The 25,492-nt window shown below is 37.3% G+C and overlaps 1 protein-coding gene and 1 long non-coding RNA gene across 5 annotated transcripts in view; one reads left to right on the forward strand and one right to left on the reverse strand.

Moving 5' to 3' along the window:
- The window catches only part of CEP162 (centrosomal protein 162), a 46,557-nt gene that overhangs the window by 18,130 nt on the left and 2,935 nt on the right, over window positions 1–25,492 (forward strand). For 3 of the 4 annotated variants that reach the window (XM_040059563.2, XM_040059564.2, XM_040059561.2), the window contains 20 exons: window positions 16–131; window positions 1,048–1,078; window positions 1,390–1,512; window positions 2,222–2,413; window positions 2,585–2,666; window positions 3,503–3,767; window positions 4,919–5,186; window positions 6,889–7,031; window positions 7,835–8,062; window positions 8,702–8,836; window positions 9,750–9,862; window positions 10,654–10,759; window positions 11,493–11,619; window positions 12,514–12,677; window positions 14,085–14,189; window positions 15,223–15,444; window positions 16,534–17,204; window positions 18,022–18,163; window positions 19,775–19,873; window positions 23,719–23,853. In XM_040059563.2, the coding sequence (XP_039915497.1) occupies window positions 16–131; window positions 1,048–1,078; window positions 1,390–1,512; window positions 2,222–2,413; window positions 2,585–2,666; window positions 3,503–3,767; window positions 4,919–5,186; window positions 6,889–7,031; window positions 7,835–8,062; window positions 8,702–8,836; window positions 9,750–9,862; window positions 10,654–10,759; window positions 11,493–11,619; window positions 12,514–12,677; window positions 14,085–14,189; window positions 15,223–15,444; window positions 16,534–17,204; window positions 18,022–18,163; window positions 19,775–19,873; window positions 23,719–23,853 (3,467 nt within the window). The remainder of the gene's footprint in view (window positions 1–15; window positions 132–1,047; window positions 1,079–1,389; window positions 1,513–2,221; window positions 2,414–2,584; window positions 2,667–3,502; window positions 3,768–4,918; window positions 5,187–6,888; window positions 7,032–7,834; window positions 8,063–8,701; window positions 8,837–9,749; window positions 9,863–10,653; window positions 10,760–11,492; window positions 11,620–12,513; window positions 12,678–14,084; window positions 14,190–15,222; window positions 15,445–16,533; window positions 17,205–18,021; window positions 18,164–19,774; window positions 19,874–23,718; window positions 23,854–25,492) is intronic. The other variant, XM_040059562.2, reaches the window with a different exon arrangement.
- Window positions 1,230–3,170, reverse strand: LOC120750650 (uncharacterized). Its single transcript, XR_005700091.1, has 5 exons — window positions 2,880–3,170; window positions 2,275–2,381; window positions 1,789–1,921; window positions 1,591–1,673; window positions 1,230–1,476 (listed from the first exon to the last, which is right to left on the reverse strand). It is a non-coding gene; the product is annotated as an uncharacterized LOC120750650 (long non-coding RNA).

A 25,492-nucleotide genomic window follows, 5' to 3' on the forward strand; every position in this document is an offset into this window, starting at 1 on the left:
ATTTTACTCTTTTAGGTAGCTACAGTGAAGATTTTGAAGAAGAAACAGATACTAGTCCTGCCCTTAAAACTGAGGGAGATCAGGTGAATCAAAATGTCGTGTCAGAAGTTGATTTAAGTCCTCAAGAACAGGTAATGCTCTAAACTTGCTAAATGTTTCTATTACTTGAAGGAGTTTTAAAAGCTCTGCAATATGTAACTAAATACAGTAAACCTTTTTATGATACATACTGTCTGAAAGAATGTAGTGGCCCTCAGACTGTATGTTTCTGTTAAGGATATCCACTTTCCTGTCATAGATCGTAGAAAGGGTTAAGTTCTTCACAGGGGATGGAAGTGCACAGATGATGAGGTTGGGTGGAGACTCAGCCTTGGACTGGGTGGTGATTAATCTCTGAGGTGATGTCTACACTAGAAAGTGGCGCAGACTGATGGAAGTAATTCTGGACAGAGAACCCAAAAATCTCCACGGTATGAGCTGTGAGGGCACTGCTGTCTGCTGGCTTAGTCAGGTCTTTTGATGTGTAGCACATGTGGTTGGAGCACATAGGTGCATCGCACAATCAGATATGGGTTTTTTTCAGAAGTAGTCTATAGAGCTTCATGTGTTCGTTTTCACAGGGTAAACTTAATTAATTTTTAGTTATTTTAAAATAAATTTATTAGAATGGTATTTCTAATAAATGTTTGAAAAGTTAGAATGGAAGTGTAATAATGTGCTTACTGCTACTTAGCTTTCTTTTCTCAAATTACAGTAAAAGAAAACCAGGAAGGTGTAAAAATGTTCCTCTATGCAGAGGAACTTGTGCACTTGTGAGAAGTGCACTTGTGAGAAGTTTTATAGAGTACAGGATGTTGAACTTTTTGGCATCCTATGGAGGGTTTTAGAGAAGTGCCTGTTCTTGGAGAATATTGAATAACTTCTTAGTTCTAAAAACTCTTTTTAGGTATTGGACCAACTTCTAAAGTTTGTCCAATTTTTTTTTTCCTTATATTCAAAAAGTAATTGTGGTTTTTTTGGTTTGTTTTTGGTTTTTTTTTATGTTAGGAAGAAGCAAACACTGGCATGCTGGCTAAAGGTAAAATACAAACTTTGATCTGTGGAAGAAGATTAAATGTAACTTATTTGATTGTGTTCTATTGAAAAATATATTGAATTGAAATAGTTAAAAACAGTCTATATATTAACACTTCAAGGTGATCATCAATATATTTTTATTACACCTACTCAGAACTCAGATTTGTAATCAGAACTCATTGGTTTTCCATTAATGGCAATAAAATAATCTACATAGTACTTTTTGTATGCTTAAGATAGCAAGATAAACTGGTATAGTTGTAATTCCAGTGTGACAAAGTACAAGGATTTTTGTTTTCTTTATCTTCTTAGTTGTATTGCTTGATTCACAAGATTCCACTGTAGAACTTCAGAAGGCCATTGAAACATTGGATGTAGCTCCAGGCGAGCATCATCAGCCTGAAGAAGTCAGTGCAGTTGAAATGAATGAAGCAGGTAAGGGGTGCTTTAAAAAAAGAAAGAAAAAAAAAAGAAAAACCACCACACAACAAAACTCAAAACCTAAAATCTTACTTTGTTAAAATAGGTGACTCCCATGTCTTCACTTGTTCTTAGATTTTTGGGGAACATGAAGCCCTTGGCTTTTACCAACAAATCTTGAAAGCAGAAGGAAATATTTCAGGGAAAAGTGATGTTTCTGCTAAAAAGATGTCTTTTTACACTTGGTTATTGCAAAGCAGCTTTTGATGCTGCAATTTCATATTTAATTACCATCTCCTTTGGTTATTCCTCAGTGTAAAATTCTTCTTTGACAGCATTGAACTGAATTATTAAATGCATTTTCTTATCCAACTTCACACAGCACTACAGGCCACTTATATCCAGATTATGGTATTGATGGCACCTGTTAAAATAGTCATATAACATAAGGTGTTAATTTTAGTACTGTTGAAATATTGAGGTGGGGGAGGATGGGGGAGAGGATTGCAAACTGTAGATGAGACAATTTAGTGGGCACTAATTAACTTGGCAACTGTTTCTTTTTATAGGAAAAATGAGATTTAAAGTATTTTTTTTAACGTGAGCGATATCACTGTTTTCCCTACATAACAGACCAAGCTAGTAACTGAAACAAAGACTCCAGTGGGATGTCTCCAAAACAGAAAATCCAGTAGTGTCTCTTACAAGCCTGCTTTTTTCCCAGGTACTTCCTGTGGACAAACCACCAGTGACATAGAAGCGCTACACCAGGCATACCATCACATTGGTCAGTCTTTGGGGAACACCGATGAGCAGAAACTGCACAATTCTGCAGTGGCAGTCTCAGAAGGCTTAGGGCAAAGCATTTCACGAAGTAATGTCATCTATGCAAAGAACATATCGACTGTTGATTCAGGTAAATAGCTCAAAGGAAGGAAGGCATGCGTTGTACAAGCTTGTAAAACAAGGGAGCTAGTAATATCATTAATACTCCATTTATGAAACATTTTTAAATGTTGTCCTTGTAACCAATGTCTTTTCTAGGCTGCTTTTAAAATTTATTTTATATTTATTTCCCATTATTTAGATTTACCTACTGTGGAAGAATTGATGAAAACAATTAAAGGACATACGTGTAGTATCAGAAATTTTGATATGGACCCTGAAAGGTATTTATTTCAAAATGCAATTTTAAGAATTTCAGTAACTTAAAGCTGCTAACAATTTGTGAAAAATACCTTACTGAATAACTCACCTGTCTCTTTCTCTAATTAAATACTGAACTTTCGTTACGTCCTGCACTGGCATTATGGCATTTGCCGTGAGCTGTTAAATTAATTATACAGTGTTAATAGATTTACACCAGGGATTCCCATACTTACTTTGGGTAATAAGCAGCAGTGTTTGTCAAATCATTTGGAGGAGTGTTCATCACTCTCACAGCTAGGATCTCTGCCTTCCCAGTCTTCTCTTTGCTCTTCTCTATACAAGGATTTCAGCCCACATCCTATCTTGGCTCCCTAAACTTCATAATCTTAAATTGAAATCCTCTTAAGATCAAACCCCACTCTGATTCCTACTAACCTGTGCTCCATACTTCCCCCTTATTTGCTGCAACTGTTCTGTCTAAGGCAGACGGCACAGGCCTTGGAACTGTTGGAAATAGAGCTAGTGCTTGGCAGATGAGTTCAGTGGGCTTATCAAAGTGCTGCACTCAGCAGAAATACTGCTCGTTTTTTCATTAGTGTTAATTGCAGACTTACAGGTGTTTATCTTGTAGCCAATTTTGCTACCTGCCTAAAAACAGCTGCTCTTTTTACACAGCATGGGAGCGAATCTGTATGACTAAGTCTGCAAGATGGGTCTTAAAAGAGGCTTAGTAGCTCTTTGAATTCCAGGCAGTCTTTACAGCAAATACCTAAGGGAAAAATGCCACGCTTTTTCCAGAGTGATAAAAAAGCAAAGGGCAAAAGTCTTATTATATACAGCTTCTTTTTTCTTGTAGTCCTGTGAAACTGGTAGGCAGCACAGAAAATGACCTCATTAGCCACTCACCCTTTGAAGACCCCCAGAGTAATACAGCTTGGGAGAAAAACTTCGTTGAAAAGTTTAACAGAGAAGCAAGCTTCTTTCTACAGACAAATATGAATGACAGTAACTTTCAGAGGATGACTGAGAAAGAAATTCAGACCAGTGAAGTACAGCCTGATAGACTAAGAGAAAAAACAGGACAAGACTCTCTGCTTTCACTAGGAAGCAAAACTAAAAAAGTAAGTATTATCAACCAGATTTCTGTTATATAAAAGTAATTTTTAAAGGTTTGTATTTTAGACTGCCTGTCACTTGATTATGCCCAGATGTTAAGAAATTGACAGACTGTTGTTCTTTTTCTTGAATTTCTCACGTTTTCATTGCTACTGTTAGAGGTCACCAAATCCAGTGGACACTGGGACCAGTGGGATCCTCTTATCCCAGCCCAACATGTGCAAGGCTGCTGCAATTCCATGTCTCCAGCTCAAGACAGTGATGTCTCTTAGCATGTGAGCATTGGAGGGACACATGTAAATGCACAACAGGCTCAGAACAGGGAATATTTATACAGAGAGAACAGTTAGAAATGCAGTTCAGTAAGAATATAAGAGAGACTGCAAAGGTCAGTGTCCTGCTGAGTCAGACAAGCTTGCTGACCAGCAACCTGATCCTGTCACTGACTTTTTTAATCTGATTTTTTCCTCTATTTCCCAGACTTGTTTCTTTACATAGTTTTTATTCTTTCCCTAAAGATACTGTAAATTTTGCACATTCTTACAGTCATCTCAGATACTCCCAAACAAGATTTACATAATTCCAAATCTCCCTGCGTCCCCAAATTCTTTTCTCCTTGCATCCCCTAGATTGACGCTCCTTTAGGCAATTATCTGTGTGTGCGAGGCACTGTAGGGACAGATTTGGCTGATTTATCCTGGTGGATTACCCAGCAGGGCAAACAGGCTAAACTTTTTCATTTGTTGGTCTTGGGAGCTGTGTGCCTTGTTTTTGATGATCAAGTTTAGCAGGGTTCCTTTGCCTGCCACTGTTCCTTTTTTCATGGCTGGGTGTCTATAATCAGTGAGGTTTAGTCATGACTGACCTTATTTGGTAACCAAAAGATCCTGTAATGTAGAGTACAATTAAAATCAAAATGCAATTCCCCAGATCATTTAAACAGAATCAGTACAAAATACTTACTCTATGTAGTTCTGAAGTAGTACAATTCTGCAAATTTACTTACTACTAATTTAATAAAAAATAATTCTTGCCATCACCCTGAATCTTACAGTTTTGTAATTTTGGTAACTGGTTCTGTTTCTCACTGGTGAATACTACCCTCAGTTTGCAGCAAAGCCTAAAACTTGTTTTAAACAAATGTGTTCTGCCACAGGCTCTTCGGTCTTGCTCCTTGAAGAATGAAAGATCAGGATCAATGACAACCAAACCAATGTCACACAAGAATATTAGAAGTCCAGCAACTGTACATAAAAAGAAACCTTCACATGGTCCTCATGGATTGGTTAGAAGTTCTGGCTATGGGAAACCCAGTTTCATTTCAAAGCAATCTTTTCCAGTTAGTGAAAAGAGAACACCAAAAGAATCTTTCAAAAATACCTGTCTGAAAGCCAAAAGTCCTGCAGATAGGACAAAATCTAAAGGTAATTCTAAGTTTTAAGAATTTTAGTTCTGAGTTTATGAGCCAGAGAAGTTTGCTTTTTATGCTTTACATTAAAAAAAACCCCCAAATGTCATGGAGAAATCTAAACTCAAATGCAGTTTAATACTGATTTTTTTTTCTGTACTAGCATGAAATTGCTGTGAGAGAGACTTTTATATGAATCTTTGTAGTCCTGCTTCATTTCCACTCATATTTACCACTGCTGTGTTTGAGACTTACCTATTGTTCACCAGTAGGACTGAAAGAATAAGAAAAGCTGGTGTTCAAAAATTAATATCTACAGTTGACATTTTTCATTACAGTAAGTGCAAAGATTAGCTGACTCACCAACTTGTATGTTTGAGCCTGAATTCCTGTTCTCAGCTGCTTCTTTTGATCTTTGCTTTCCTAGAGTGCCAAAAAAGTAATAAAAAGGAAGCCCTGTTTTCTTTTCATGTCTCTTGGAAACAGTATGGAAAGGAGAATACCAATGTAATCCTGTGAAAACTGGTTTACAAGTAAAGAGCTGAACCTTTTTATTTTGGGGTGAAGCTTGAAGAGTTTTATGAGATAATTCAGCTTAGTGTCTTTGCAGACAATGTTTGCTATCCCTGAGGTGTGGGCAAGTAACTCTACAGGTACCTGGGCTTTAATGCATTTCCAGCATGCAGTGCTTTTAAAAACCCTGCAGGCAGTGGCAGGAAGAGCGGTTTAGGATTATGTTAACTATCTTAGGGAGATGCTTCAGTGGCAGCTGTTGAACTGAAGGACCTCAGTTCCTTGGTACATTGTGTCTCTCCCTGGGGAAAAGAAGGTATTACAGCCTGGTGAAGGTGGTAAAGTGAATGACAAGTACTGAGTAAATAAGACCACTGTCTTCATTCAAACTTGCTCTTTCCTCTCTAGCTATAACCATTCACAATAGCAATTTTAGGTGATTTCAGAAATTAATCTCACCTCCCCACATTCTGCAAAGGCCTCCTCTACAGCTAGAAGAAGAGTAGCATTGAATCAAACAATTCCCAAGTCATCAGTGCTCTGGGAGCACCTTTCTGGGGGGTGTGTGACACTAAAAAGGCATGCAATTTGGAAAAGAATCATTGTCTGGTGTGTTTTTTTCAGGTGTAAAATTCCTAAGCAGGAGCAGTTGAAATGGCAGTTGTAGTTACTATCTGTATTTCAGAAGACTGAGATGTGAACAGTTCCATGTATGTTAGTGACTCTAGGGGGAACTTTCCAGATTTCTTATTCTAGTCGTTACTTGATGCAACAAATAAATGTTGCATTTCTTTCTATGCTGTCTGCACTCCAAAGTCTATTTTGAAAATTGCTGTGTCTTAACTTCCTCATAGCTTGAAATATGTTGTTTTTCTGCATACTTAGATAACTGGCCAATTCTGAAGTGGAGGAGTGAGGTTAACCTTGTTTCATGAAGGATTTATTATCCAGCTACTTGTTTCAGTTGTTCTTTTGGGTTTTGTTTTATCTTGTCATCCATTCCTTGCTGGGGAAGAAAAAAAAAAAAAAATCCTTCCAGTTTTTCCATAGTCTATCACTGCTCTCAAGTTTCTATATTTCTTTCAAAATTTAGATTGTAGAATAGTTTATAGAACTACAGGTTGGATCACATTAATGCATATTTTTCTTAAAGGACCTAAAATCTGAATTTAATTTGTTCTGTTTTACTTTCTGCCTAAATGAAGAAGCCTTATTTGCTACTAGGACAATAAGATCTGCAACAAATGAACAAACTTTGGAGGGAAGTATTAACAGAGTTTTGTCTGGCCAATCAGTTGTTGGTAATCTTGGACACCAGGCTGTGGATTATAACAGGCAATATCGTCATGTGAGTAATTATCAGCAGTGATGCTCCTAATTATAGCATAACTTGGTTTGCAAGCCTATTTTGTCAAGGCTTTTAACAATTATCATAAGGTTGGCATATGGTGAAATATTGAATGAAGGCTTCCCCTTGGTCAAACACTAGTTTTTGCTTTTAAAATATGCAAATATAATCATACTGCTTTTCAGTTGCTTGGATAATGCTGTTGCTTTGGTGGTTCTATATAATTAAAGTGCTTATTAAATTCTAAAAATTGCTATTTCATTGTAAAAGAAGGTTAAATAGAACTTCTACATATAATATTCTGCTATGAATGTTTAAACAGTACTACTGTTCAGGGATTTTTCCTATTTGCGTTGCATTAAATATTTAATAGTGTCTTCTGACTTCTCCTGGATGACTGAATTTATAGTCCCATAATGGTTTTTCCTTCTCCCTTATCAACTGCATTAAAAAGCTATTCATTGAATACCTAATGCATTGCTACTTTTCTAAAAGTAAATGCATAATAGAATAATTCTAGTAGCAGTATAGTGGCTGTTATATGTGATGTATTTGTTTCTTGTTGGGTTTTTTGTCTTGTTTTCCTCATATATATTTTGCAAATGAGAAGATAGCTCATTAAATTAAATATAGGATGTTTTGCTATTAAATGGTGGGGGGTGGGGAGGGTGTATTTTGGGTTGTTTTTCCAAGTGCCTTGTGTTGTTGCTGAGAGCCAGACAAACCAGTTAAAAAAAGCTGATGAGCAGAGTTTTGGTAAACAATCAGCTCAGTGTAATGTTTGCCTGAATTGTCTATCCTAGGGCTTATCATTTTCCCCTTTCAAAAGCTGTGATAGAGAGCTGTATTTGTTAAAGCGAGTACAAGCAGCAGAGGAGGACCTGAACACAGCTCGGGATTTGGTTCAGCAGCTGGGCAGCAAGCTTTCACAAAAAGAGAAGGAGATGGAGGCCAAGGTAGTGGAACTGGAAACACAGCATGAAAAGGAGCTTTCACGTCTGGGTCAGGAAAACTTTGTTCTTCAGAGTAAGGTACTTTATCTTCTTGTATCCTGTGCCTTTAGAAGAGAAGAAACATTGCTTCTGAAGCTTGAATCAATGTTACTTTACTTGAGCTGTTGATGAGCAGAAAATCCAAATTTACACAGAAACTGCAACTTTATAAATGCATACCTGCTGTTATATTCATTGCCTGTAAGACATGATTTTTTTTTTTTTTCCTGGACATAAACCATGTTATCCTGAGTTCCCTTACTTTTCTGAGAGTCTTGCAGCAAGTTTTTTGCAAAGGTTTAATTCACTCTCATGGATACCGCTTGTTATAGATAAGTACTATATGCTGAGACATTATTTATAGTTCTTGATGCATTTTTCAATGTTGTGTTTTGTCTGTATGAAATATTCCCAGAGTTATTCCACTCTACCCTTGTTGCAGATATCCCTCTGCTTCATAATATACCCTCCGGTCTACACACATGAGAACAGAAACTTCTCGCTTTTCCCAAAAGTTTTATACCTTTTTTCTGTTTCATAATGCTTCTGTAAAACTCCAGTAAGAGCCACTCATTGGTCTGCTCTCATACCTTAATGAAGAGATTGGCTGGTAGTCTTGCAGAAAATTCCCTATTGCTAACAAAATTTTCTTATTGCTTGTGTGTCTTTATCTGAAAGTTAAGAAATATGGAAGAGATGATCCAAGAAAAGAGGTGGACCCATGCAGAAACAATTCCTGTAACTGAGGAAAAACTGGCACAAATACAAAAAGAGATTGAAGATCAAGAGGTCATTATTCAGGGTTATCAACAGGTAAGACCACACATCATGTTGAGCTGTGTTCTGTCCAGTTTCAGAAACAATTGTTTAACGGTTACTACTTTTCTGTTGAAAACAGGTACCTTGTTTTCTAAAAAGTGGATGGAATTTGGGTGTGAAGGGCAAACATATTGCAGGTTTTAAAAGTCTTTCACACTTCTAGTTTGGACTAAGTTTTTCCACAGTTCCATGTAAATGTTCTAAATTGTAAAAATCAGTAACTTTTCAGTTGAGAACTGGGAAAATACTTTGTGGTCAATGAAGAACCATGAACTTTTTGCCCAAATGTAGTTGAAAATTAATACATTTAAGCAGCATTAGAAATCTGAATAAATTTGGTTTTTAAAATGTTCTTCTCAAGATCTGAGCAACAGATTTCAAGGTAACCTTATTAGCGTGCCTGATTTGTAGTACTTAGTTGAGTGGAGAAATAGATAATTGAAGCTTAATAATCCTTTTGAATACTTGAAGCTGTAAAATCTAAAATCCAGTAGGTAAGTCAATCAGCTTTCAGCTGATGCTCAGCATAATTCCTTGGTATAAACACAATGTCTTTCCAATATGGCTGTGAGCATCCCAAACAAGGATGGGTTTGTGTCCCTGGGACTGGAGCGTGGGCAGGCTGAGCTCTGATCTAGCAGCACTCACCCATGAACACATTTTCAGAATATAGTTGGGATAGTTTGTAGAGGATCTGTCTTAGCTCCTTCCTTCAAAGTGAGCAGAAACTTGGATGAGATTGTAGAAAGTGAAAGTAGATACCCATTTTAGGAGCTCAGTAATGAAATATTTAGCGTTTTCTTCCACTGTTTCAGCAGGGAAACTATGTGATTCAGATAAAAATTTTTTATAACTGTGGAAAACTCTAATTTATGAACATTCTGTAACTTTGTCTGTCTCAACTTAGGAAAACGAGAGGTTGTACAAACAAATGAAAGAGCTACAAATCCAAAACAAAAAAAATGAGGAACGAATGTTTAAGGAAAATCAGTGCTTAAAGTCTGAATTAATACAGTTAAGGTAGGCTGATTTACATATCTGACCTAAAATCTCTGGAGTTTTCTACTGGTTTTGGTTTTGGTTTTTTTTTTTTTATGAAGAACCATTGCAGAGTCTATCAGGTGTGTGTTTTCTAGTGTTTCTTGGGTTTGTGGTTTTGTTTTGTCTTTTGAGAATTGATTTGTGATTATTATGGGCACTTAATTCCTGGTTTTCTTGATGGTGTTGCAAACCCATGGGAAGACTAGAGATTTCCACTTGGGAAATATTTTGATGTTGTTATTCATATCAAAATGCATAATACATTATACTGCACTTGTTCTGATATTATGGTCTGCTGATGTTGTTAAGATGTTTTGATTCTGTTGTAAGATACACAGTAGTTCAGGGGGCGCAAGAGGCTGTGCTAGTGGAGAAACCATTTTACTCACTGCATTGTGGGTCCTGTGAGATTTGCGTCCTGTGCTAGTAAGGAGGGAAAACAGCCTAGCAATTTTGTGTACTCCTAATCTAGAGATCTTTGCTTTGGAGAGACCTGTAAATGAGTTCCACTGACACAGGGTAGATTTTTATTTCCTTCCCTTGTGTAGTCTAAATAAACAAGTTTGTGTGAGATGAGAAGACTTTGCCTTACAGTGAATTTTATTTGTGTATAAATATTGTTCATATTCGCTTCTCTTTTTGTTTTGAACCTGCCCAGATTGACTTTGTGGTACAATCTGGGGGGCTGGGGGTTGTGTTTGTTTTTCAGTAGCCACTGGTAGTGTGCTGAGTCACCACATTGCATAACTACTTTTGTTGTTGTTGTTTAGAGAAAAGATAGAGAAGACTAATAACCAATCACGAATCATGCAGGATTCTGAAACAGCCAGGAATCAGAGTTTCACAGAATTGATTTCAGAGCTTCGAGCAGCACAGGTAGGTATATACCAAGCCTATAGGATAACAGAGTAGTGCCTTTGCTTGTAGCGCAGAAATACAAATAATACCACTGGAAACACAGGAGCATTTGTGGCCCGATGCACACAGGCCTGATATGGCCTGCTCAGCAGATTCAGGACAGGAGCTCCAGCAGTAACATACCTACATGCACATGCCTAAACACTGTTTACTGGCTGCTCCCAAAATTTCAGCCCCATAGTTGATACCTAGGACCAAGGGGCTCCATCTCTAGAGGTGGCTCTTGCACCAAGACCTTTTGTCCTACTTGGTCTTGAGGTTTGCTAGTGTTCACACATAGCAAAAAGAAGAGAGACTGCCTGCAGAAAATAGCAAGAAGTAGAAGGTAGTAAGGTGAATTGTTGGGCAATCCATCTGCCCGATTGAGCTACAGTCTTCAGTCTCAGGAGTAAGTCAAGCCATTTTCTTTACTGACGCTCTCAAAAGGCAGAGGTTTTCTGCTTCTGTGACAGTTAAGGCTTAAAAAATCTGGGGTTTGGGTGGTTTTTTAATGTTTAGCTTATGTTTTCCCATGTTCGGCTACAGCAAGGCCTGAGAGTAATACCAAAATTAAAAGACCTTATCGTTGCTGTTGTTGAATGCAACTGTTCTGATTGATCTAATCTTTGTATGATGAAAAGGCATGCTCAGAGGTTTTGTGTGATATCATGTGTTTAGTTTTTCATGTTCTACTGTTTTCTCTAACACCCAGAAAGAGGAAGCTAAATTACAAGAAGATATCAGATGTCTAAAACAAGATAAGCAAGCTCTCGAGGTAGACTTGGTACAAGCCAAGAAGGAGAGAGATTTAGCAAAAGTCCAGATTGCATCTGCATCAAGTAAAGCACCTTCATTTGGTTGAATAATTTTGCTTACTTTGCATTTCAATAAATAAGTATGTAACAAAAATTTCTTCTTAATAAAGTATTCTTTAATGAAATGCATCTAGACCATTTCCAGATATTTTCTAAACTTCTAACAAAAGCATGTGGTGAAGGACATGCTGCAGTACTTTTGGTACTCTATTAGAAAGTATCTTCCTGTATCCAGCCGAACTCTTTGTTGTGGCCTGTTAAGTTTGGTTTCTTGCCCATCTTTCACTGGACATGGAAAGCAGATGATTTCAATTATGAGACAACTCTGTTCATAAGAAGAGATTTACTGTGTTACATCTTAGTCTCTTAATTTAGCTCTTGCCCATTTTTTACCTATAACTTATGCTTTGGGACTTTTTTCAGCATTCTTATCAGAGCTTTTTCCAGTTTGAATTAATGAGAGCTCAAAATTGGACTCTCATTTCCAGTGTCAGGCATCACAAAAGCTAAGTGCAGTAATATTTACCTCCGTGTCTCATCTGAAAATGCTTGATCCCTATATGGGAAGAGTGTGATCAATACACATCTAAGCATATATTCTATGTTGTCATTCATCTTGATGCTGAAGGTCTGTTTACTAAAGCATGATCAAGAATCTCCCTGATATTCTGTTTTAAATACTTTCTGTGGTGAACTGTGGGCCATTGAGTACTGCTATAGATAAGAGAAATAAAGGGGTTTTTACAAATACTGTTGCTTTTAAAATCCTAATTAGGATCTGGTTTTAAATTTGCTACAGTAACAGTGTTGTCAAAATGGTAAATGTATGAAATATGCTGAGGAAAACAGTGTTGACTAATTATTCATTCAATACATAATTACTAATAAAACAATTCTAAGAATGTTTTATTCTTGTAGGTGAGAAGTCTTATGAATTTAAAGTTATGGAAGAATCATACAAACAGGAAATTACTAATTTAAAAAAAAGACTTCAGTGGTATGCAGAAAATCAAGATCTTCTGGATAAAGATGCAGCCCGTCTTAAAGATGCAAGAGAAGAAATTGAGAAACTAAGACTAGAGGTGATAATATCTAGCTTTATTTAAGAAGCTGGAACTGGAAATTGTTTCTTTCTCCAGTGATAAATGTAATGTAATTATTTCCTTCGTAATAATCCCCTTTTTTTAGTATATTAGATTGGTTCTAATGGATTGGATGCCTTGGCTGTGCTTCTGGGAACAAGAGTCACATGCTTGCCTAAAACCTTCGTATTTCTCGACCTACAAAGAAAGAAGTATATTGTTACATTAACAACTAGGAACACCCCTCTTCTCATTCTCTTTTCCTCCTTTTTGCTCTGTAGTAACTTAGGCAACACTTTTTTTTCTCTTAAGTACCAGTTCTAAATTCTTTCTTAGGAAAAACTCCCTGGTTAGTGTGTAGTAGGGAAGACAAACCCAAAACACTTGAAATCTGAAACAAAATTAATACATGAATCTTTAATACTGCTGAGATTTGCATTGTCTGCTTGTCAGTACAGTGGACTTCGGATTCACAAAAACAAAAAATTTTACCAGTGCTAAAATGGAACTGATCTTGGAATTTTTTAATGGTGTTTTGTTAGAGAGATTGCAGATGAAAGGAGGTGCTTCTGAAGGAGCAGCCAGGGTCAGACATCACCATTTCAACCTTTGATCATGATATCATTCCTGTGAAAGAAAATATTTTTATTGGCATTTTCTCTGACCAGCACTGGTGTTTGAAAATTCTGGTGCCTAGAGCTGTGACTTCATAGAAATAATGAAATCAGTCAAACTATAAAATGCTGGCATAAAACCTTGACTTATGCTAATATTACCAGTGTGGGAGAGAATTTAAGATAGGAGTATTTTTAAATATCCAGGGTGTGATATCCCTGTACAGAGATCACAGTGGCTAATCGAGGCAGGAAATTCAATTTTAGATTATAGCTTTGAGTCCTCATGGCCAGACTTCACAGAAGTGCAGGAACATGAGTTATCATCCAGGTCCTTCCCCTGATTTTGGGACTCAGCTTTTATTTAGGCACAACATAACATTGCCTGTTGGCTGTTTCTATATCTCATCACATAGTGTAGCATTGCAAATCACAAACCATTTCCTAAACTCATGCTGAAATCATGGAATGCACTGTAGTATTTTATATGATAGCTTATTAATCAAGCCTGCTTACTGGCAGTAGGAAAGAAACAGTTTTACTGATATGAAGACAAGAGTGTCCCAGAACTGAAATTTTCTCTTATATTTCCATAACTAGTTTCAGTTGCTTTGGAGAAGGAAGCTGTCATGTGGATTAAGAGTCTGAAGAATCACTTAGTACAGAAATTACTATTAGGAGTTTTTAAGTGGCAGAATGCTTCCATTGTATTGTGTGTGTTTGAAATGCTTTTGTGCTACAGGACAACGTGTCTGAATACATATTTCAGTTTGTCTCCTCATAAATTGGACAGGTTGAGAAGCTCAGAGCTGAAGCAGGAGATCAGTGTGTGCAACAGAAGAAACGTTTGCGAGACAGAGCCGCAGATGCTAAAAGAATTCAGGATCTTGAGCGACAAGTATGCAATAAAAGAACTGTCCTTCATTTAACCTTTGTTTCAGATAAGGTCTCTTAAAACCCTAGTGCTTTTATAAGGATAAAGCATAGCATGAAGTTCTGTGATACAGTAACTTGTGTTATTGAACACTCATAAACACAAAAAACTGAAATTATTTACTTAGAGCTCTTCTTGCTACTATATCCTGACAAGCTGATTCATTTTAAAATCTTCTAAAATAACTGTTTAGAGTTTCTTCGAAGGAGCATGAGGGCAAAAGCCAAAGCTTGCTGTTTACCTTCTAAGACTCCTGTCCACATTCAGTAATTCCTTAACAGTATGACAAATTTCAGTCAAGTTGATTCAAGAGCAGGGGTTTAAATTCTATTGGATTCCTGCAAGATTCATGAAAACTGGGGGAGTGGAGACCTTAAAATCCATGTTTCTACTAAAGAAACATGAAGTGGAAGTGAGCCTTCCTGAATTTTAGGAGGTGGCGGTTGCATAGGCAAGAGCCATTGCAGATTTCTGATACAAGTATCTTATCCATAGATAAGAGAGGGACTTGTTATTAAGTTAGTTATTAACACTATGAAAAGTGTTTGTTTTATATTATTGCAGACTACCAAATAAAAAGCATATAATCTGTTATTGGGAGAATAATTCCAATTTCGCTATGAAATATATTTAATAGTTGGAAAAGCAGAATGTGAATGCAAATCCAGAAAAAAGCATATTCACAGCATTAGGAGCCATACTCAAGTAGCTTTTTTTTTTACTTTCATCAGAATATTGACATAAGGCAATCCAAAGACCAGAGCAATATTTTGTTTAAGATCGTGTGTAAGTTAGTCACTAAGAGACAATGAGTCTTGCTTTTCTGTAAACAAAAACATAAATGGGAGGAATATAAAATAATTCTCAATATATGCATCTATAGTTTTCATTCTTCCACTTTAAGGGAATGAAATTTAACTTTCTGTCACTTATTTCTGTTCTCTTTTCATTAGAACTTCATTATTTTTGACATTTGACTTAACTTTCTTACTAACAGATCAGAGAAATGGAAGGAATTATAAAAAGAAGGTACCCAAATTCTTTGCCTGCTCTGATTTATGCTGCTGCTGCTGCTGAGAAAACAAATCTTCCAGCTAAAACAAACACAGTTGAGTTTTTGGAGAGAAGAATAAAAAAATTAGAAGCAGAACTTGAAGGTAAAGATGATGAAGCTAAGAAAAGCCTCCGTGCCATGGAACAACAGTTTCAAAAAATAAAGGTAAAAGTTGAGTAGTCCACTTTGCAAGTAGCGGTCAGAAGGTAACTGTAGTCTAACACAGGGTAGTGGTTAAAACTGAAAGCAAACACCACATTCAAGGGAAAAAAAATACTCAAAAGAATTTAGAACCAGAATTTCGGTACCTTCAGCACCTAAGAAGAATAGCATTGAAATTGCTAGGGTAGCATTGAAACAAAGAGGCCATGGTCTCGAGGCAAAATTCTTACAATTAAGGTAAATGGTTTTCACCCTGTGGGTCAGAGTAGCTGCTTATCTAATTCCTTGCTGTACCAAAGGCAGTGATTTCAAAGGTCTGCTGACAGCATTTCTGCAGGGAACACTGGGAGCCATTAAACATGCTGTCCAAAAATTACATGATAGTGAGCCTAAAGACTCAGGTTAGCAAACATGGAAGTCTGGCATTTTACTTCAAGTAAAAGGTGAACTGCACAGGCGCTTAATGAGTAAGAAAGGAAAGCATTGGCCAGTTGTTCCACCCTTTCTCCACGCGTTGCTCATTATACTTTCCTCAAAGGCCATCCAAGCTATTCAGAAGGTTTGGTTTTCCTCAGCTCTTTAGGAAGAAAGATTCTGTGTCTCTCTGAATTCATACTTCTTTCTTCATACTTACAAATACATAAAAAGAAAGATGTGTTCTGTTAAAAATTAGGATGTTTTGGAAAATGTGATGTACAATTTTGAACGTGTGACATGAATGTTTGTCAGCTGACATATAACAAGTATATAATGACAAAGTTAACTTTGGTAGCTTCTGAAGAGAACTCAATTACATAAAAATGAAATATTTTCTTGTCAATATAATTTTCTATCCCATGGTTACTGCATCCATTGAGATTAGATTATTTTGTAGGAAATGTTTCAAGTAATTCTGTTTTACAGTAGACTTAATTACTTCACTCACTAATTTCTGAACTGATTGAGTAGTTTGTTAGTAATCCTGATTTGTATCCTGTCTTCTGAAATCTTCCTTCAGATGGGCAATAACTTTAAAGAATAATAGGAAGAGCTAATAATAACAGTACACTTATGAAACTGCTTTTTTGTCCCTGCTTCCTACTCCCCTCCTAGATACAGTATGAACAGAGACTTGCAGAGCTTGAGCAACTACTTGCCTATGAATTTATGAATGATACACCAAAACTGAATGGTGATAAAGCCACTTCTACAGAACTTGAACAAGAGCTTCATAATCTAAAGAAGGCCCATCAGATCACTGTCGGAAACCTCCAAACAGAAATTGAAAACCTTAAAAGTCAAAATTCCCAATTAAAATTCAGAAGTAAAAATGATAATAAAGACTTAGAGTCCATGGACTCTAAGATAAATCAAGATAACACAAAAGACAGGTTGTTAAAACTAAAGGAAGAACTGGTCACCAAAAATAGAGAAATACAAGACCTCACAAAGACTGTAGAGAAACTTCAAAAAGAAAGGATGGTGATGTTGTCTGATAATAATTTGAGAAATAAAACAAACACAAATGGAAACTCTGCAGAGGTCTTGAGAAAGAATACCTCAGCAACAGATGGAAGGAATTCCAACAACACTGAACCCTGTCTAAGCCTTTTCAATGATGACAAAATACACCAACCACATACCTTTTCTGAGTCTCATCTCTTGGAAGTTCTGCAAGAAAATGCACATCTGAAAGAGGAGCTGGAGAGATTGTCCCTAGAAATGAGCCAGCAGCGGGTGAAGTCTCAAGCGGCTCTGGCTTATTCTGAAAGTAACATACGAAGGTAAATGCTCGACATATTCCTTTAAAAACCTTCTTGAAGTGCTGGCAAATGTAGGATTGAAGTAGCACATTAACATGTCAGCCATGTGTAAAGGTTGTTCATTTGTACTGTTTTCTGGCTTTGGGAGGGGGTTTTAGTTTGGTTTTTTTTTTTTACTTTGGGTTTTTTTTTTTTTAAGCAGTGCACTGTCACAGTTCTTTCTACAGGCAAACCTGTATTAATGCTTTTATTAATACTACAGTTTCTTATGCTTTTAAGTAAATTATCTCAGTGTAAATCATCATATCTTAGATGCTTTGTGTTGTATAGCATTAATATTTGGTCCATTCATGCCTTCAAAGCTGGGGTTTGCTTTCAGTGGGATTTACTTGGCCAACTGTAGAAACCTTATACTTCACCTAGTCTCCCTTAGATCCCTTCACGTCAAAGTAGAAGAAATTGGCATCTTTGCAACACATTCTTTTCTAAAATAGATACCTGAAAGAAGATAACTGCATTATGATTAAGAACCATGTGTTTTCTCACCACTGTTTAAACAGGAGGAACCAGCAAAAATGATTGACTGAATTTTCTGCATCCAAACTGCCTCTAGTTAGATGATATACCTATCTACCATTGTAGGTTTCCCACCCTTTCCTCCCTTCAGAGCAATAGAAGTAATGGTGATCCTGTCTTGCAGGGTTTTGTTGTGAAATACCAAAATATGCTGCCTTTAACATTTTTGTTATTTTGTGTGTTTAAGTGAGAAGCTGCTGCGTTTTTGAAGAAGTGTCTGTAGCTGCTTCACTACATCTCACTTTTCTCTTGTTCTGTTCAGGATGCAAGAAGAGGCAGCAGAATACATTGCATCTCTGAAAGCTTCCCACCAGAGGGAAGTCGAGAAGATTGTTTGCCAGCATGCAAAGGAGCATTCTACTTCTAAAGTAGCTGAACTAAAGAACAGAATCTCAACACAGGAGGTAAGATAGAGTTAAAGTAGATACATTACTTACATATAGATATATATGTAAGTTATTTCTTTCTGTATTATTATAAACTCACTTTCTTCAAAGTAGGACCTATTTTAAAAATCATCCTGTGCAACAGTAGCCACAGAATCCCAGAATGTCTGAGGTTGGAAGGGGCCTTTGGAGGTCATCTTGTCCAACTGCTCTGCTCAGGAGGGTCATCCAGGACCATGTCCAGATGGCTTTTGAGTATCTCTTAAGGAGGGAAATTCCACCACTTCTCTGGGCTGTTTCACACATGGTATAAAATGTAGAAAGAGCTGTTTCATTCAGATTATTAAGAATATTTTAAAATGGGGAAAGTAACTTGAAGATTGAGGGGTTTTTTTCATATACTACACATATACCACTGCCCGTGCACACACATGTTGGAGGCAGTGTTGTTAATGCACATATCACTTACACCTGCAGTACTACAGTCAGAGAATCATTGAATGTTAAGGGGCTGGAATGCATCTCAAAGATCATCTACTCACAAGCCCCCTTGCTATGGGCAGGGACAACTCCTACTAGACCAGGTTGCTCAAGGCATTGCTCAACCTGGCTTTGAGCACTGCCATGGTTGGAGCGTCCACAGCCTTCCTGGGCAGCCTGTTCCAGTGTCTCATTATCCTCATGGCAAAGAATTTATGCCTAATGTTTAACCTAAACTTCCCCTCTTTCAGATTGTACCCATCACTCCTTGTGTGTTGGAGTCCAGGGCATTCCTTTGGCTGCCCTGGAGGGTCAGGGACCTGGACAGGGGGGTCTGGGACCCCGGCCCGGAGCTCAGAGGGACACTGGCTTTGATCTCAGTCCATGGGAAAGGCTTCCTGCACTGCGAGAGGGTTTGCAGGCCACAAGAGTGTGAAAGATTGTAGTTTAGCTTATCACAGGGTGAAAAAACAGTGAACCTAGGTTTCTAGCATTGAAGTAAATGAGAGCAAGATGGAGGTTTTGGGGCGTTGTCTCCTGCTTCTTCTTTCTTCTTCCCTCACTCCATTTCAGCTGTAACGGTGGCACAAAGTAGTTTAATGGGGACTGGGTCAAGGTAGAGATGACCTGTTTAGTGTAAGTGATGGACATTAGCAAGTAATGATAGATAAAAAATACGTAGCAATTAGTATAAAAGATAACGACTGCCCAGTTCGGGAGGAGTCAGTCAGAGCCCAAGCAGCTGCAAACATCTTTCGTAGAACACTGAGAAAATTGTAAGATAAGAACAATAAATGAAGCATGCAACCTTGAAAAATCAGAACCTGAAGACTCTGTCTCTCTCATCCGTTTAGCACAGAGCTTTGCAGAGGGCAAAAAAACTCTAAAACCACCTGAATGTCAGAGAAAGCCCACGACACTTGTGCTATCACTGCGGTTCCTGGTGATGAGTCTCTCTGAATTCCCTGTAGGCCCCTTCAGATACTGGAAGGTTGCTGTGAGATTTCCACACAACCTTCTCTTCTCCAGGCTGAACAGCCCCAACTTCTTCAGTGCTGCTTATTTTTTTCTGTACTTTTCCTGCATTGGTTTTCACATGTTGTCATGGGTGTGTATGCTAATGACAAAATATTTTTAAACCTTTTGTAGGTATTAATAACACATCTTCAAGAGCAACTTGGTGAACAAGAGAGACGGCAGGAAGCCCTTTTAGTTTCACAGATAAGAGAGCAACTCCTACAAAAAGAGGTGTATTTAAATTTCAGTGGGGTCACCTAGTCTAATAAGAATTTTCATCCTAATTCATGTCAAGCCTCAAATAATATATTGTTGTAATGCATTAATTGGGTTTATATTTCATCAGATTTGTAATGTTTTTTCTCTGTATCAAGGGGTCTGTCCTTGCCCAGCAGTGCCCATCCCCCACACTGAAATGTAACCTGACTCTCTTCCCCTCCCACTGTATCCCTTATGGGGTGGTGTCTTGTCCCTGCCTCTGGGCCCTGCCCCCTGGGGAAAAAGCCCTGACACAGGAGGGGCTGGGTCTCTCTGGCAGGGGAGAGCCATTGGGAGGGGCTCCAGCCAAGCAAGGCAGGACTCAAGAATAAAAGCTGTAATATCCCACCCGGTGAAAGAGAGCAGACTCTTTTCCTTTTGCCATTGGTGGTCATCTGGGTCTCTCTAAAGAACCTCCACAAGATATCGTAAAATAAGTCTTAGAAACAAAATCTTTGTCAGTTGCTTCTACATCAGTTATTCCTGATAATGCAAAGTTTTTCTAGTGTGACCAGGAGAGAAATACAGAACAGAATGCAGAACTTTGATTTTTTTTTTATTTTAATCTTTCTTTTGTTGCTGTTGTTTGAAATGTCTGACATCTGTATGAAGTTTGATCTGCGGGTTAATCCAGGTTTTCGTATCCCTGTGTTATGGTGGGTAATGGTAAATAGACCATAGCACTTTTTCTTTATTTCTCTCTAAGAGTTTTTTTAATTATTGTTTTCAAAAGCTTTTCTTTTTTCATCCCTGTCTTGTTTTTGAAAGACAGTTGTCTGCCAGGGAAAGCTAGAGCTTCCCTTGGAATGGAGAAACGTAAACCCTCTTCCCTCCAAATTATTATAATTGTGCAATTAGGGGCTTTCAGGCAAAGATGGGGGAAAAGGAATAACAGTTCTTTACTAGGAATATTTAAAAAAATGAAAATACAAATGTAGTAGTACAAAAAAAACAAGCAAGGAAGCAAACACAAATCCTGGAAAAACCCTGACAGAGTCAGGGGTTCTGTGGAGTAGAGATGGTCTTGTAGAAAGTCCAGTGGTGGTGAGATGGGTCCAGTCTTCCTCTGGGATCCAGTGGAGAAACCAGATACCTTGTGTCCTTCAGTCCCAGTTTTTATCTAGCTGGGAACAGCTGGCTCCTCCCCCATTGTGTGGAGCATCTCACAATGGGATGATGGAATGTGTCATGTCATTGGTGGGCCCTAATGGGCTATTATCAGAAGATGTCCCCCTGGAGGATGGAGGGGTGGTGAAAGAGATAAGAAACACCGCTCCGTCTGGATTTAATGGCTGGGCCATTATCAGGGGGCATCCTTCTCCTTCCCCCCTGAAGTTACAAGAGATAAGGAAAAAGCATCTCCCAAAAAACAGCTTTCAGCAGATGAAACAGAATACACAGATTTTTGGTTACGTAACCCAAGACAATCCTCCATTGTCATAAAACTGACTTAGTCATTTACATGCTTGGCTTTCTCCTCTGCTATCTCTGAAACTTAATGTGTCTCAAGAAGGGAGAGTTACCTATAAAATTTACGAAATTCAATGGGTTTTGAGAGAAGCATATAGCTTTTTTTTTTTTTCCTAATCTTCTATCAATAGCACATAATTAAAAATTACACTCGTTCTCATCTTTGCTTTTGGGTTAATGTTGCTTCAAATTGCTGTCCACCTTTTAGCTCAAGCTGTTAAAATCATTGGCTCTGCTTTTGTTGTTCTTGAAGTACTGCCAGTCTTTTTGTTGCCACCTCCTGTTCAGGAGCAGAATGTAGCCTGTCTCAGCATTGTGCCTATACTTCAATCACCATCTCCTTGATGGATGAACATCACTAATTTTGACTTAATTTTGATAATACTCTAACTTGGATGGGTTATTAAAAGCAATTAATCTTAATCTCACTAAACTCAGATATATCTGGGTATTTATCTTACACATGCAAAATTCCATCTCTGTTGTGATGTATTTGTATTAAACTGTGGGTTTGTAGGGGGAGAAAAAAGATGTGCTATTAAACAAGTTCTGTGTTTGCAGAATAGAGGCCAAGACTTTGGCTTCATACAGATGTTGGCTTTCCGTACAAAGCTTGTTTCACTCCAATGGTGTCAGTATATGCAATACTTCTTCCTGGAAAAACAGGGCAAGGGCACAATGAGACAAATGTTATTGTGTCCTCTATGACTGCTTTACAGATTATTGACAGTGATGGTTTAAGAGAGTGATCATCTGATCTGACCCACATGGTAGAGGCCAACTTCAAGGTGCTGGTATTTAAGAAATTTCTTTGTTAAAGAAAGCATTGCAAGACTGTACAGAGAGAAATATCTATGTAAAGCCTTGCTTTTGCCCTCTAGCACAACTTCTGTGCTGCTTTTAAAACACGTCTTAAGCATTAAATGGTTAAATAAGTTTTGCTGAGAAAAGAAAACAACCAAACCTGCAAATGGAAATAGCAGTGATAGGGGAAAGCACCTCACTGGTAATAGGATTGAGTCCTCTGTCCAAAATAGTGGTACGTCCAAAAAGGCAAAGTTTTTCCTGAGCCTTGTTGGAAGATTGTTATTTGAATACTAATCTCAGAAATGCTGTTCATGGATTTCCATTAACTGAGTACTTCTTTTCCTTGACAGCTTGCACGTAGCACTGAATTGTATTTGACGTGGTTCTGTTGCTGACAAAATACATAGAGCCCATTTTTTCCTGGGGCTTTTTTCCCCCTTGGGAGATCATGCCACTATGATTTTTAATTGTATTTAGTTATATACTCAAGACCACACATAAGCCCTTCCCTTCAGTGTGGCAACTTAGCAGCCACGCAGCAGACACTCAATTGCACAGACCTTTTGAAATTAACACTTCTGCTCCTGTGACAAATGTGGCTGAACAGGTTCAAAGCTGTAAGGACAGGCAAAAATGTCATAGGCTTTGTTATTTTAGAAAGCCACCTTAAAATATGGAAATAATAGTAAGCTGCTTTAAAGTTACTTCTCAGTAAGAATGACAACATCTTATGAAGACACAATGCTTTCCGCTACTTGAATTCACAGCAGAGAGCCAAGGGTGCCTGAGTGCTTGAAGAGGGTTAGCAGCTCTCAGATATATTGGCTAAGGGGAGCTAAGGACTATCATAAAAGATAAAGATGTCAAAGTTTTCCCTTTACTTACACACATGAAGAGTGACCAAAAAATACTTTGGATGTTAAATGAAGGAATATCAAGTTACTTAAAATAGGCAAAGAATGAAAATAAACCAGTAGGGTTTTATAAGAAAACTTCCCTGAGTTTCTGGAGGATTAGGAAATCAGTTTTAAGTAATTGTCAAGTTGATTTTTTTCTGGTAATTATTAAACTTACATGCAGGCTTGTAATCATCTCTCCTAGCAGCATGTCTTTAATTAATTTAGTCATTAGAAATACACTGGTATCTTTTATATTTGGTCTTTATCTTGCGTGTGTGAAGGGATTGTGTAAGAACATCTAATCATAATATTCTCTGTTAACTTTTGTTCTATGAAGTATAAAATGTGACAGAACACAATCCCTTCATAAGATTATTAACAGGACTTGATTTATGAAGGAGGACTAGACTTTCATGTCCTCAGGCTACTTCTTAGAAATGAAAAATCCTAATATAAGTCTCTGAATTCCTGTTAAAGCTTTTGAACAAAAGGTATTTCTCATCTCTTCTCTTCTCTGTATTCCTTTCTACAGCTTTTGAATGTAATGATTAAACAATGCAAGTACATTTTTAAAGGGATCTGGTTTATACACTGAATATTGAAACAATTAAAACAATTTTCATCAATTCTCTTTGACTGTAGGTGACAAAATTATTGGAAGAACTGAGAGAGGCTAGGGAGAGCCAGAGTCCTGAAATGAAACATTTCTTGTGCCTGGAAAAGAAAATCAAGCATATAGAGAGCAGATACGCAGAAAGAGAGCATGAAATTCAAAAGGTACACCAGTGCATAACTGCATTTACTTCTCAAGAGTAATTTATTGCTTTAGCTGTAATTTTATGATATTTATTCAGGCTTATTTAGCTTGCACTGCAGGAAGGAAGTAGCTCTTGTACAGCCATGGTTTTGTCTTTGCCTGCTAATGCAAGTGAATGAAGGTGCAGGCTGGGTCAGCTCAACCCTGCTGTGGTAATTAAGATTACTTGTGTAATGTCCTTGCAGCCTGGTCTAAGAAGGCCTTGCTGTTTCAGAGGTTTGGACAGAGTGACCTCTGGAGTTAATATCATTATTTCATACTTCCGTTACACAATGAAAGCGAGCTACTGAAAACTGACAAGAGTTTGAAATGTGGAGTCTAAGCTATGATATATTCCTCAGCTGAACTGTGATTATCTAGTCCTAGCAGCCCTATTCAGAAAAGCTATATTGAAAGTATAGAAATACCTTATTTTATTTGAAATTTTAGAACCAAAACTCAAGGAATATACTTTTAATGTACAGATGTTTTTGTTGTAGATGATTTCTTTTTGTACATTTCTATATCAAATTCTGATTTTCTGCCAAAAAAGGTATGTGTATAAAACAATCATTGGATTAAAAACAAATCCTGTTGCCACTATTTTTGTTATTTTTGTTCACATTCTTTCCTGCTAAAGGTAACTGTAATGCAGATCATTTTTTTGCTATTAATTTGCTTTATATAATGTGAGAATGTCTTTACCATTTCTGTGAAGTGTTTGCTGCTGCCTACTCTGTGATCTTGCTCCACTGAATACCAGTTGTATTTACTAAGATGTTTTGTAATGTTTTGGGGTTTTTTTAAAGAAATAATAGTATACATGATTAGTACTAAATAATTTCATCTTTTTGTGGTACTCCTGCCCTTGTTATGTATTAAGCCTTGTGTTTTGTTTTGTCCTAGTTTTTCTCCTTTAACCATCAGCACTGGAGCATTGAACAGTTGCCCAAATGCATTAGATAAAAATGAATAATGTAGAAAAGGGAATTGCTGAGCATTGACAGGTTATCTTTGGTATCAAACTGCAAGTAGGGTGATTGTGGCCTTTAAGTAATAGGCTTTCTTTAAAGAATCTATTACAATTAATTGTGGTGTGGAGATCTTGATATCTTTTGATACTTCTTATGCTGTGTAATTTATTAGGATTATATCAGGGATTCGTGTTAAAGTTATCCACATCTTTATCTGTAGCAGCATTAGATCTTTGTGACTACAGGACAATTTCTGATAATTCATGGAACTTGAGGTTTTGAAAAGTAAAGTAGTAGGGTACAACATGTCATTGACATTTAGTTTGCTTTGCAGAGTATTATTTTAATTACCACATTTACGTGGCAATTCAAAAACTTTATTTTGACTTATAGAGGGTTTTATGTTATATGCTCAACTTTGTCTTACGTATTAAAATTTAATTGCTGCTTTGGAGAGGATAAGTTAAATTCTCCTAGGGCTCATTACTCAATAAGCAATTCTACCCTTCTGTCATTAATGCAGATATTTAAAGGAATTCATTGCTATCGGAATGATTTTTGTAATATTCAGAACAAACTGCTTCTACTTAATGTGAGCATTCAGCTTTGATACTGAGCATCAGATAAAATGATGAGGCACATTTTT

Source organism: Hirundo rustica, chromosome 3, assembly GCF_015227805.2.
Source record: "Hirundo rustica isolate bHirRus1 chromosome 3, bHirRus1.pri.v3, whole genome shotgun sequence".
Lineage (NCBI taxonomy): Eukaryota > Metazoa > Chordata > Aves > Passeriformes > Hirundinidae > Hirundo > Hirundo rustica.